This window comes from Dromaius novaehollandiae, chromosome 4, assembly GCF_036370855.1.
Source record: "Dromaius novaehollandiae isolate bDroNov1 chromosome 4, bDroNov1.hap1, whole genome shotgun sequence".
Taxonomy (NCBI): domain Eukaryota; kingdom Metazoa; phylum Chordata; class Aves; order Casuariiformes; family Dromaiidae; genus Dromaius; species Dromaius novaehollandiae.
Window position 1 is genome coordinate 35,261,506 of NC_088101.1, and position 14,049 is coordinate 35,275,554.

Below are 14,049 nucleotides of genomic sequence, written 5' to 3' on the forward strand. Positions count from 1 at the left end.
TTGCTTAATTGCCAAAACACTCCCCTGAAGCACTTGAGATTGCACTAGAGACTTCCCTCTAAGCATCTTACATGCTTAGCTCAGATGGATCTGAGCACGATGGAAAGTAGCTCTTCACAGAGCTGGCAAAATACTGTGCTTCTGCCAGTGCTACTCCCCCACTGAGTTCTCAGATTCCCACGGGACAGTCTGCAAGAGACAATTTTTTTCCCCCTTCAGGGTGTATGTGTGTGTTGGGGTCACGGTGGTGGTGGACTACTTTATTTCTGACTCCAAGAAAAAGCATTTTTTTCAGCTATAAGTCTTCCTATTTGTTCCTATAAATGCTAAATGACTAGAAGATGAAGGATAGAGTAGCTTTAACCACTAAAATACTAAAAATAGCAGAGATATGCTCACTCACTGAAAGCTAGAGATTTCCTGGTATTTTCAGCAAATCTACCATAGTGAATTCCCAGTCATGACTAGACCAATGAACTGGAGGGTCAGGAATATGTCACTGAATAACAGGTGCATTGATTTTTTTTTTTCCTCTTGATAGTTTACTACTGAATTGTTGTTTTTCAATAACCAAACCAAGAAAAACAACTCCCCCCAAACTAATTCTCTCTTTGTAACCAACTCTCTCTTTCCTCGCTATTCTTCACTCCCCATGTTATTTGTTTTGCCTAAAATATAACCACAGGAAAAGAAAAAATGATACAAGTGATGCAGCTCTAAATTTATCACTGGTGTAGACTCCTGCTCTCCCACTATTATCCTGGAGTACATCTGGTTATTTATCTGTACGGAGCTACAAAGTTGCATCCTGTATGAGTCCCAAGAAGGCAGAATAGCTCTGCAGAGTCAGGTTATTCACCTAAAAGCACATAAGCCCATGTAAGCTGTCTTCATGATGAAAAAGTCAGAAAAATGCAAAGAAAACAGAATTTCACACTGTTCATCCTTCTCCCCATTCTAACGTGGCTAAGGAGCAAAACTACACATCTAACTTGATTCAGTTTGTCCTCCAGCATGAAAACTACCTACTTTCTTGTTACATGGATACCATGTCATTAAAGCATGGATGGTTTAAGGGCATAGGAAGTGAATCTAGAAAAACTGTCATATTCCTTAGTATCAATATACATCTTGACCTAAAATACTAGTTTAGTCTGCATAGCAGTGGAAGGAAATAAATAAAGGAGAATTACTCTTTAAAGTTATTCTTCTTTTTATTTCTTAAATTAGCATTTCAGTGTTATCACTATGGATATTTTATTAATGTTTCATTTCTAAAAAGTAAGGAAAATGAAGCTGCTTTGCAAATTTTTAGTTTTCTTGTAGCCTTTGTTCTGTACTTTACAGATATTATTAACAGTACTTTTCTCTTGAAAATTTTCAACTTTTGATGATAATATAGATGTTAGTGGCCCACGGTCATAATCAGCACTGCCTGAGGTAACTTAAAAGGAACAAAGTTCCACTGATTTGGCAACGTCTCTGAAATCCTGTTTATCTCACCAATATTCCAATTCTGAAAAGCATGAAAAAAGCTTAAACCAGATTTAACATTTTTGAACTACAAGTTCAGTCTTTCACTTGTAAGCCACTTCTTGGTTGTAGGCTGTTCTCCTTTGATGCTCCATGTTTCTATAGAAAATAAATCCACTGGAATCAAAAGTTTTGGTAAAAACAAACAAAAAACCCACACATCTCTGCCTTATGAGATGATTCTGCAATTCTTACTTGTTCTTCCAATTCCAAACAAAACTGAATTAGAGTACCAAATTCTTCTGCAAAGCAAAACTGGCATGGGTTGGCTAGTTTTTGTTAAGAAATTCCATCCTACCTCATAGGAAGACCTGATTAGTCTGAAGATATCCACCTCAGGATACGGCTCCACATCATCGCTGAGCAGTGAGTGAAGGTGAGGAATGGGTGGAAGAGTGCTGTCCTTGTTAGTTACGCTGTCCAAGTATCTGCCGAGAAAAAGGAAAAGAAATGAGACCCAAGATTCATTTCTGTCCTCTCCCTTCTAAGGGCTGACAGAATAAGGGTTACATATAGATTAATTTAATGCAAGAATGAACAAGCCACTCTATTAGTGAATTACATGATTTTTGACATTAGTAATTTGTCAAATCCTAATTCTGATTCCAGGGCTAAGGTAGTTCTGTCAATAAACTATCAAGATATACCTCAAATCTACCTGTTCACAGTTCATGAGTGGCTCACTGAACAGGCAGTTGTTCTTTCAGGTTATATGAGTATGTTATATGAGGTATGACACCTAGGGCACTATGGGAACAAGGGTCAGTGTGCTTCACTCTGTGTAGCCCCCTATCCCACCCACTGCCCAACCTCACTGCAAGGGGCTTTAAGGGTTTGTCTCTCCTGCCAGTGTAGCTGCAGTAGATCATCGGTCTTCTACCCTGCAGCTGCAGAACACTTAAATCCTCAGCAAGCATTGGGGATTACTTCAGAGGAAAGACAATCACAGCTCCCTTTAATCCCAAAGTGTGTGTGTGTGTGTGGGGGGGGGGGGGGTTGGGGAGAGGGGACAAAACTTCAGTAAGGCTATATTCATGAAACTTATTAGGAAAAAAAATCCAGTTTTAAGCAGCACCTTGAGAACTAAACACTACTACCAAATGTCAGGAAATCAGAGGTTGCACACTGCAATATTAGCTTGTATTAAATGACTCAACTCAGTCTATCTGCCCCATTTCTATCCCGTTTCACCACCATAAGTCCATTCATTGAAGAGTCTATCTAATTCTACGGAGTTCTGTTTAGTCCATTCCCAAAAGAATTTCCATTGCGATCAAGTCTTTTTCTTAGCAGCATTTTCTTAGCAGGTAAGAAGTACAGGATAAAGTAACAAAAATTATGTAGTCAATCAAAACAAGTCCCTATAACCGTCTGAAAGGTTATCTGAAAATCTTGAAAGAAGAAACTATACTTTATTAGTCACTTATTATTTTAAGATAATTATAAAGAGCACCTTTTATGGGTTAAAAAAAAGGACTATAAGCATCCAGAAGATTTACATCTAGTGTAGTGGTTTAAATTAAATGTTTCAAGGTAGCAGAAAGTAAGTCAGGAAAGCAAGCAAAATAATAATAAAAAACAAATATTTTATCTTCTATAATATATACCTTCCCAAGACTGTCATGGCTTCTCCATCGTCCTTGCAGTTAAGCAGCTTGTCTACATTAGCATCCAGGACAGCGAGTGCTAACTGAAATATCACCTTTATTCCTTCACAGAAGAAACAATCCACAACCACAACAGCACTCTCAAATGGCATTACACTGAGGAAAAGAGTGAGGAACCAGGACAGAGAAATGGTGGATATTACACCCAAGTCCTGCATGCAGTCATAAAGCTGTGGAATATAATCTCGAGCCAACTCTTCAAAGACACCCTGATCCACCAGCGCTCCTGTTAAAAATAAACAAGGTTGGATGCCCATTCATTTGGGAGCAACTGAACACATCTGCATGTATTTAGGGGGAAAAATATATAAATAAATATAGGAAAAATAATGTTCTACATGATGCTTACACACATTTTTCTCATTTTCAGATAAATAACAGATTCTATTCCACTACCGAGCTGTGCACACAAACTAAACTCAACAAGTTCCTTTTTGTTTTAATTACGTACCTTATAAGAGCTAACAGTGTCAGTTTGCTCTGGGACCTACAGATGTTATGCAATGACTTAGTACTTGCTAGTACTAGCAGAAAAATATTTCTCAGCATTACTTATTGGAGGAGGCCAGGGTGATTGCCTGACAGGGTTTGGATTTTTTCAAGAGAACCTCGAATTTGTGAAAGTGGCCTGTAGCAGCAGGGAAAGCTGAGTCTGCAGAACACTTACTATTAAGCAAGAGCAAGGCAAACTTATCTGTGCCATAACATCCATGCGTCTTAAGCATATCAGGAAGAAACATTTCTAGGACTGAATGAATAGTTCAAGCATTTGTGAGCCACAATAAAGGCAGTTTTCAGGATGAATTGAAGAGCCATTCACTTCTTCCACATACACAAGGAAACTGTCATCTGACAGCAATGACTTTCAGATACTGTTGCCCTTTCAAATCAGAGGTGAACAGACCTAGAGTCTTCTACTATAAATTGTCCAAGCTCCTTTTCCCACCTACCTTAAATAAATAACTGGAACCTCTAAAATTCAAAATCTAGCCTCCCATTTCTTTTGGATTTGTTTCACCCTGATTCAGCCCACTTTAGAATTCTATCAAATCCTAAAGAGATAAAAAATTATTAACTATCACAATATCTGTTTAGGGAATTACTTCTGTGCTCCTGAGCAAACTGCCTCATCATGAGTGTTTACAATTGTTTTTATGCCACGAATACATCTACATATGTGCTTGTTTCAATACAAATCATACAAATTCATTTGGTTATTTTTTGTACTGTCATTTCAGAAAAAATCCCCATAACATACCAACAACTCTTGTGTTGTAGTAATCAGGTAGCATACGTTCACACAATGCCACCAGCAACCAGAAAGCTTCCTCCTCTTTTGCATAAAGGAGGAGTACTGAGGTGACAATATTCATAGCCTAAAAGAAAGAAAAATATCAATCACTATACACTATTTCTTCAGTAATCACTATACACTATTTCTTCAGTACCTAGTGCAACCAGTGGGCAGATAAGTACTTGCTGTGGTTAGGAAACATACCCCTCCCTCCAGCCCCCTACCTGTTCAAATATTTTCCTGCAAATACAGCAGGCAGTGTTTTACCAAAGCTTACAGAAAGGCTTAAGAAAACCTCAACTACTTCTTTTTTTTTTTAATAAAAAAGAAAGATCAAGATTTCTTTGCATAATCAGGAGCCTGCTCAGGTCTGCAGGAGTCCAGTTTCACTGCTACAGCATACCAAAGTTCTCCCAGTAGGAACTCTAAGGGAATCTGGGTCTGATAGAGCCAAAACGCCTCCTGGAGCATTGAGGATAAGCGCTGCTGTATCACCCTTTGCAGCAGTCTGCGCTCCCTCATGCTTTCTGCTTGTATGAAAGGGCCCAGACAGAGCATCTGTGGGCCTAAGCAAATGTGTGTAATGGTATCAGTCATGAACAGCTAGAGTGGTGAAACAGAAGTTTCTCATTGCTGTGCGCTCTCCATGTCTGATTGTGCATGACAGATTTTTGTGACCTTTTTCCTCTCCATTTCAAATACCATAACATTGTACAATGACCTCTGAATTGTTTGCTTAGGTCCTTGACTACACTTCTGTTAGTCTAAAGAAACGAAGTATTTTTATTCCATTTTCTTCCCAATTTGACTCCTACAGAATTAGTTTCTCACTTCAGAATGTGATTCATCAACATTTTAAGACTCCAACTTGAACTGGCAACTAAGGTTGCAACAGAAATTCAGAACAATATTATAATTTTGTAGAGATCTGTGCTATTCTGTTTTGTCTTGATTATCATGTATGAAATACTTCAGTGCCTGAAATCTCACTGTAACTCTGAATCAGTGCTCTGTATGCCATGGACCAAGTCCCAAGGCTACTAACAATTACTGTGAGAGCTTTAGCAAACAGAAACACAGTGTCTTTCGACTGTTCCTGAGCATTCTATTAAAAAAAAAAAGTTACTGGTGTTAATGCTTACTGTTACATCTCTGAGTAATTTAAGACAGAATTTTTTGCACTTTCATTTATTTTTCTTACATCTGGGAATCTTAACAGTCAGCCATCAATCAAGGTCTTAATGCTCATAAATTCAAGTTTCCTTTTCATAGTAATAGGTAAGAAGCTAGAAAAAGGCTCAGGAAATTGCTCAAAGCTACATAGCAAGTGAGCATGATTTGGGACCAGAAGCTGGACTTGAATCACAGGCATTAAGACTCTAAAAACATGCACCGCTCAGCATTAACTATAACTGCGTATGGTTATCGTACAGAGTAGTAAGATACCTTTTAGGTTTTTTTTTTTTTTTGCATGATTGAATTGCATCATTGAAAAAAAAGGAAGGAGGTTCAAGGACTTTTATATAATGAATATATATGAATAGGTAGGTCAAAATTTAAGCATGAACAATTAGTAAGCTCTTTTCTGCTCAAAAGAATTGCATCCTTTCTTCAGGGTTCATTTGTCATTTTTGTTAGATGCATTTTAGGAGAGCTCTGTCATCATCCTCTGTCCAGCCTCTAGATTTATGGGCACAAAATGCACTTAGAGAAAACTATGCACATCTCTCCACATCTACTGCCAATACTTCTATTAGTGTAGGTCTGTGTGTCAAATCCCATTGACCTCAGCATTACTGTAATGCCGCAGCACTGAGGCTTTCCTTTATATGGGTATGCACACCTGAGTGTACTCTACATAGCCAAATACTCAAATATACATGACTGAAGAACTAGCAGTATGAGGCAAGAACTGCAATTCTGGACCTTGAAGTTTTCCCAAGGGATTTGAATTACCTGACAATATCCTATGTTTGGATTTCTAAAAGCGTAAGCTGTCAACACTCTCCTCAGAGCAGCAATACCCATCTCATTCTGGAAGGCAGGGTGTTCTGGGAGGGAGCGATGCAGATCCCTCTCTATCTCTTCTGTAGCAAGGTTATACTTCCCCATCGATTTCTCCACTAGGTCCTCATAATAGCCAGGGTGAGTGGCCATTTCATTAATGGCTCCTGGGAGTTGGAGAACAGCATCAAAACCGTGAGAAAAAGCTACAGTTAGCAGATGTAATAGTTCAACATGATTTTCTTCTGTTGCCCTTGTATCTTGATTGTCAGTTTTAAAACCCAGTAAGCAGTCTGCAAACAAATATAGCTTAGGTGATTAAAGTATCATCCCTTCTGTCTGCTCTCCTAGAAGCATTTTATAATGAAATTTTACAAAATAATGAAAATAAAGGCTCTCTCTTTCAGTCAGAATGAAACAGGAAGCATGAAGAAGAAAACAGCAGGCCCCATAGTGTTTCTCTGCAGACTGGGAATCAATGTCAACAGGGCCAGTGACAGCATATCTGCCTACCCCATGTTTCTTGTTCTCAAAGGCACATCTACACCAGCACCTAATGTGGAGCAGGGCAACAGGCTTTGGCCTGTACTGTTTGACTGTGGGCATGCCCCCTTTGACCCGTGCCAACCAGCACTCTCCTGGATAATGCCTGTGCACAGGCATTTAGGTGCCAGAGACCAGAGACTGCTCCCCATACACAGCCTGCATGAGATGGCTTGTCCAAGAGCGGAGGAAAGTTTAGTGGTCTGCGTATGAGCTAGCCCGTGTCACCTTTCTTCAGCACCAGGGAACAAGTCCTGGCCCTGGTTAGCCTCCTAGTACAGACACAGCCACATAGATTGCTCTTTTTGTAGGTAGCAGTTCTAAGGGAATTTTCATTTCCAGGGAAGTTTTAAGGTCACCAGCAAAATCTCAAAGCAACCCTGTGAGTGTGCAATAGCATCCCTATTCTAAAGATAGGTTAAGTGCTCTGCCCAATATGACAGAAAGAGTCATTGGCAGAAGCAGGAATAGAGCTCAGGAGTTCCCATCTCTTGCTTTGGGCTGAGATATTGTACTTTCTGCAACCAAGCATATCTACTCCCTCCTCAGGGCAAGCAGCTTTCTCAGAGCATGCCTTTAGTTATTCAGGATAATCAAATCCACAGTCAGCTGCAGAGAGATCTCATGATGCCATGTGACTGCACAGTCGCAAAGGAAATCAAGTGTCAGCAAGCACAAAGAAATGCAGATTGAAAAAAACACCACTAATTACACATACACAGTGAAAATTGGTCCAAACTAGCTATTAAGCAAGCACAGGACAGATCTGGGCATCCCTGTGTATATTTTCTGAAAACATTTGTTTAATGTTCAGCAGCAAAGAGAGGTACAAGGTTAAGCATTATCAGGGAAGAAACTGACAACAAAACAGAAAGCAGCATTTTGCTGTCATATAAAGTCCATATCAAATGCTGCAGGTAGCTGTGGTCACTATCTCAGGAAGGGACAGAACTAGCGAGGACACAGAGAAAGGCAAAAAGTATGAAGAAAGCCAGAGGGATGGAATGATTTCAGTGTAAGTAGTAATAAAATGAATAAAATTCCTCGACTTTGAGAAAAGGTGTGAGGGGACACAGATCTAGAGAATCTTCAGTGGCACAGAGAAGATGGACAGGAGAATGTTTTCTCATTTTTTTTTCCCCACATTCTAGGGGCACATAATAAAATGATACAGAAGCATGTTTAAACAAACAAACAAAAAAACCCCAAACGACAAAGATGCTGTTTCCATGCAACACCATTAAATTTTAGAATCCCTTGCAACAACTTGCTCTGAAGGCCAAAAGCATAACTATTCAAAAATGATTAAACAGATGGAAAGTTGGTGGCTGCTGAACACATTTGAGATGCAACTTTATGTTTAGGAGCCCCTTAGACTGCTGACTTCTGGTAACAGGAGTACATGTTCTGCCTTTTTATGTTTTTCACTGATTATATGAGCCCGTTTCAGAAAGGATACTGCTGGTCTAGACAGAACTCTGGCCTAAACCAGTCTGGTACCTGCTAAGAATCAGAGCCTTACTTGCTCCAAATACTTTTTGGATGCTTATTATCTGCACTTTTTAACACCTCTGAAATCCTCTCTCCCCTCATGCTTTTGCTTATATCCCACAGTCATGATCTAAATGAGTACCTACCTGAAAGTAGTAACCAAAGTTCCCCCCTCATGCTTTCTGGAATGCCCTTCAGCACAAGGTCTCTAGTTTTTTCTGTACGATACATACAGACTCCTTGGCCATATTCAGCAAAGTGAATCTTCCAGGCCTGTTCCTTCAAAAACTCTTTAGCCTAAGAACAAAGAAAGAAATGCATAAAGATGTAGCTTATCTTCCTAACACTCTGCCCCACTGAGATGTTAAGTGCTATAAGTCTGCAATTTTTTTTTTTTTTAAACTTTCCAAGGCAGCAAGAAATAATTTGGCTACAGTCCCATTCTCTTAACAGCCTGCTTCCTCCCACATCTTTGTTTCTTTGCTTGTGAATGTAGAGAAGTTGTACTGATAAAAGAACAGCATGTTTAACGCTTTATTTTTATGAAAAATACTGCCTCTTAACTGTCCGTGGCAGGATAAAACTCTTGTGTCAGCAACAGGTTTTCTAAAGAAAACATAGTTAACAACTTTTCCAGTCAGGCACAGCACTTTGAGACATATTACCAGCTTGGGGTTGAACTCCTCAGGTGACCTCCGCCGATACATCGTCATTAAAGCTTGAGTTGCTGTTGGAATGCCATTGCCATTAAGATTAAACTGTCGCTCTCCATCAGACTCAGAGCCGAGGCTTTTATGAGGGCTGGCAGAAATTAGGCTATTTGGCCTTGTAAACACCTGCAGAACCAGTCACAAGCAATTTAGGTATGGAGCCGACCAGGACTTTGGACTTTCTAACTCACTGCATCAAAGTTGTTATACTGCAACAGCTAACCCAAACTGAGCAGATTAAATCACTATGGCACAATCCCAGAGCGAGCATATGGCAGCAGAAATTGAACAGGTATAAAATAATTAAACTGTTTCCAGTTTCTCAATGTCTTCCCCCACTCACCTTCCCCAGGAAAACCCCAGATCTTGTAATTAGAATTGCTATGGTAGTGTTAACTTTAAGAAGCTCTACACTATTAAACTTCCTTCTTTGGTCTCCTGACAACATTGCAGGACTGTTGGCTGCCCAGGTGGCTCCTTGACTGTCCAGAATGTAAGACTCGCACATATACGTGGGGGTGTGTGTGGGAGGGTGTGTACACACCCCTGCATAGAAAAATATTTTGGACAGAGATAATTTCCTGGCTTTTCAGCTTTGAAAAGTCTTTTCATGGTAAGATCTCTTATGGCACTTCACACCAAATGCTTAAAGTTGAAAATACCCTACATTAGTCATGCACAGCTACATATGTAGTCATATTACTAAATGTAAAAATAATGCTTCCAATTAATAATTTTATTTAATTTTTATAATTCAGAATGTAGAATAAAGATTAACTTAGGGTAAGAGGTGAGACATCAAGTTTCAGCCTTATATATGAATGCATGCATGTGCACACAGGTACACAGTTACAATGACACATGTATTATAACCTACTACCAACAAAGCAAGTCAGAAACTGATTTAAGATTTACATGGCAAGCAGAGCCGGGATACTTCATACAGTACTAAGGTAAGACTTAGTACTGATTTGGAATGTGATCTCTACCTACATAAAACCAAAATGATAAACCAAAAAATTCCTTTCTGCTTTGAGAACTGACCTGCTAAACTTGGCTTGGTTCCGATGAGGTTGTGTCATGAAGTACTTAGATTTCATACGTAAAACCTAAAAATTCACTGGATGCCTTGATATTTGACGTGCCTGTCATAAGTTTACCTAATCACATCTTTTAAACACCATTTACTTTGCCTAGGTAAATATGAGAGTGTCTCAAAATAGGGCCATCTGATGTCCAGGACAGAGGATTTTCTTTTTGTTGTTAAAATTTTGTGAAGTTCAGTAGCAGTACACATGCAGCCTCAAACTTGCTCAGCTCAGAAATCCTTCTATGAAGGATCAAGTATCAGATTTATCAGTTAGAGACTTGCATAAAAAGTGTTTTGTACAGCAACTGGCAATTTCTTCAAGATACTAAAATCTCTCAATTATATTTTGACTTCAACAAGTCAATGGGTATTAAAAATTCAGTCAATCAGATAGTTAAGTACGATACTTCCCAACAACATCTACTGAAATTTCAAAATGTGGCAGCAGGAGTTAGAGTAGCTCTTCCACAGCAATTGTAATTTCTTACATATAACCCCCCCCCCCCCCAAAAAAAAAAAAAAGAAAAAATGCCAATCCTAATATTTTAACTCTTCAGCTTAGGGCAGCTGGAGGCATTAACACAAACAAGGTAAGGATTCTGTGTACAAAGTCTTGGTCTTATGAAAATTTATTTAAGGGTTTTTTTTTGTGGTTTATCTCCTCCCCCCAGTTAAAATTCACTTCTTCAAGTAAACGATTCATTTCTTCCACATACCTCATCATCTGAGCTGATATAGCTTCCAGAAATATCTTTTTCCAAGTATATTTTTGAAGTGGTTTGTTGCAGAAAATCTGAAATCCTCTGTACAAGAAAGTCTCTGTCTTTCAAGTTGGCAAAGAGGAATGTCATTCTGTTTTTAGTGCTGATGGATAATGGGCTGGGCAACACACTGGAGCTGTCTGCCTTTTCCACTATTGTCACCTAGGGAGAAACAGTAGCTGCAGGTCAAGGTCTGCAGCTAATCAAGTTGCTTGGTCTTAGGAACCATTTTAGTAGAATAAACCTATGCCCCTTCCTCCCTTCTACAGAATCATTATGGGCATCCTTCTGCTGGAAAACAATGTATGAATTCAAGGACTCACAACTCTGAAATACGAAGGCTGTCATCCCCCTACAGTGGGCTCCTGTACCTTCTCTAGCAAAAAATTCTTTGCATTGCTTAGTTTATTTCCTCAAGCTTTATTTTAAAAGAGTTTTTAAGACAACAGAACTTTTTCTGTAGAATGTAATTTTCTGAGCTTTTTCTCAAAAAACTCAAAAGCCTCAAGACCTCAAAAACCCCCCAATCCCTCGCTACGTCCCCAAAACTGGTACAGGCTGTGTCACCAGAGGGTTTTTTTGCTTACTCTTCAATACTAAGATATACAAAATAGCTTTTTTTGCTAAAACATCTGTTCTACTATGTTAGAGCTACATTCCTTGCAGTAACAACCATTGTCAACCTGTATTTTCATGATATACAGAAGCCTGCAACTAATGGAAACTATTCCCACATCTTTCCTTACAAAGGAAAACAGCTAACCCTCTAACACAGAGGTTTCTGTGTGGCCTTCAATTGTAAGTGAGGTGGTCACTAATCTAACTGAACTCCAACCTGCAAACAGTACTCAGACCACAATCTTCTAAGTACAGGCCACTAATTCACCAAGTTTTTGGGAAAGTGTATTAACATAAAGAAATCTTACAGATAAGTCATACATTGTAGATGAATTATATACCAGCTACAAGCATGTTCTAAGCATTACTAATTACTAGCCTTACAAACAAATCAATCAAGCTTGTACAGTTAGTACAATAAACAAAACACACAGCACAAGTTAAGTGCTTTTAACCACTGCCTTTATGGCTTTAAACAGAACCTCCTAGATAATAAAAAGTGTGTTACTGTCTTCAGGATAAGAAAGGGCACATTTCAGTTTACCAAGACTTTTTTTTTTTTTTAACTAGAGATCAATGGTGAGCCATTAGTGCTATAATATTAACATTTCAAAAGCTAAAAGAATAAGATAACTGTTTTTCACATAGCATTTCCTCTAAAGATGTATTTAAAGACCACAACACACAGCTTGGGTGCTAAATCACTTCTCTTCCTCTCTCCTGCCAACTTCCTTTTATTTTTCCATTAACTATAAATCCATCAGCTCTTTGTTAATTTAAAAGAGCCTCACTAACAGCATATTCAAATTAGCTAAAAAGCGTGCCTATGTTATTTTTCTGTGCCACTTAAGAGCTGAGCATAACCAGCACGCAGGAAAGAAATTATGAAGGCATAGGACAGATATATTATAGCAAGCATGCTTTGCTATCACAGGAGGCAAAACCCACTTACTTCCCATTCAAGCAGAGACACACACATAACTGAAGTGCCAATCTTGGAGACTGGGGCTTCCGGCTGCAGGGCACTCAGTCACAAAAAAATGTGCCTTTCTGATCATCACTACTGAATCAATGCTTTATTTTTGCCTGTCTGTCAAAACATCTCTAGGATATATACAGAACTCTGGAATTCAGGTCTAATCCAAAGCTTGAAGTAAACAGAAAGCCTCCCCCTAAGTATTAAGGGTACTGATCTGTTGTTCAATGGGTTAGTACTACCCAGTTTGTCACTGTTTTCCTTGCTGGTGCAGAGACCTCATCTGTTCACACAAAGAACACTTACAGAATACTTATTCCTTCAGCTAGTTCTTTCTCGCAAAGGCTAGGAGCTGATTTGAATCCCATGCTGCTACAGCTGTGGTTATCAAAAGCAAATGCTGAATCTGCATCCAGGAAAAGAGATCCTGTTAAATGCAGACTTTATTCCTTTTCTCCTCTACCACTTAAGTTCACTGGGAGGATTGTTGTTCCCTTGGAATACCAGAAAGACGGCAGAGCTGGAATTGAATGTCTCCTCTCAAATAACCAAGGTCATTGCATTCAAACAAGCAACTTTTTTTTTTTTTTTTTTTTAACTCTTAACAATTTCAGGTGGGGGTGAATGGATGAGTGCCTTAAAGTATTCCATTGTTCTTCAGATGAGACTTTTTCAGGTAAGTCAATCTGTCCCTGGTTACATAAAGTTTTGCTACTATTTCTAAGATATACTTTATACATTTTCTATCAATCCGCAAAGCAAGTCAGTCATACACAGTCTCCCCAGTAAAATTATTTTTTCATTGTATCAAACTTAAATTCTTTTTATAGAATATGTAATTTAAATTTTATGACACCAGCTTTCAAAAGGACAAAACATCAATTTATAAACTGCTGACATAAACTAACAATCATTTATTCCTGTATGTGAAAAATATTTGTCTATGTGAAGGGACAATTCGGTGCATTAGCATTGTGGATCTTTTTACATCTGTCAAAAGCCCATCTTATCTGACAGATTCTTTAATAGAAGTTCCATTGATCAATCTAGGAAGTCTTACCTTCCCTTCCTATAAGGCATAAAACGCCCCCCCCCATACTGTGGGGCTGTAAATTAGGATACAGATGATGGGAGATTAAGGGCTCATAAAGGTTGTAAAAACTGACAGGGAAAACTCACTGTGAATTTTTGTAGTAGGTACTTAAAACTAGGATACATAGTCATTAAATATCACTTAGAACACGTCAGAGTGACACACTCACTGGAGATCAGAGGGATGAAAGGAGCTTTTCATCAGTAATGAAAAAAACAAAGCTAGGATTCAGTTTACAATAGGATATACTTCATTTTTCTTTTGCCATA

General features: G+C 38.7%; 1 protein-coding gene across 1 annotated transcript in view; it reads right to left on the reverse strand.

Annotated features, from left to right (window-relative positions):
• Window positions 1-14,049, reverse strand: part of TBC1D9 (TBC1 domain family member 9) — a 56,809-nt gene that overhangs the window by 16,228 nt on the left and 26,532 nt on the right. Inside the window, exons 7-13 of the mRNA XM_026106132.2 lie at window positions 11,049-11,255; window positions 9,198-9,368; window positions 8,679-8,829; window positions 6,451-6,665; window positions 4,459-4,576; window positions 3,141-3,426; window positions 1,832-1,961 (exon numbers count right to left, since the gene is read on the reverse strand). Coding sequence (XP_025961917.1) covers window positions 1,832-1,961; window positions 3,141-3,426; window positions 4,459-4,576; window positions 6,451-6,665; window positions 8,679-8,829; window positions 9,198-9,368; window positions 11,049-11,255 — 1,278 coding nt within the window. The remainder of the gene's footprint in view (window positions 1-1,831; window positions 1,962-3,140; window positions 3,427-4,458; window positions 4,577-6,450; window positions 6,666-8,678; window positions 8,830-9,197; window positions 9,369-11,048; window positions 11,256-14,049) is intronic.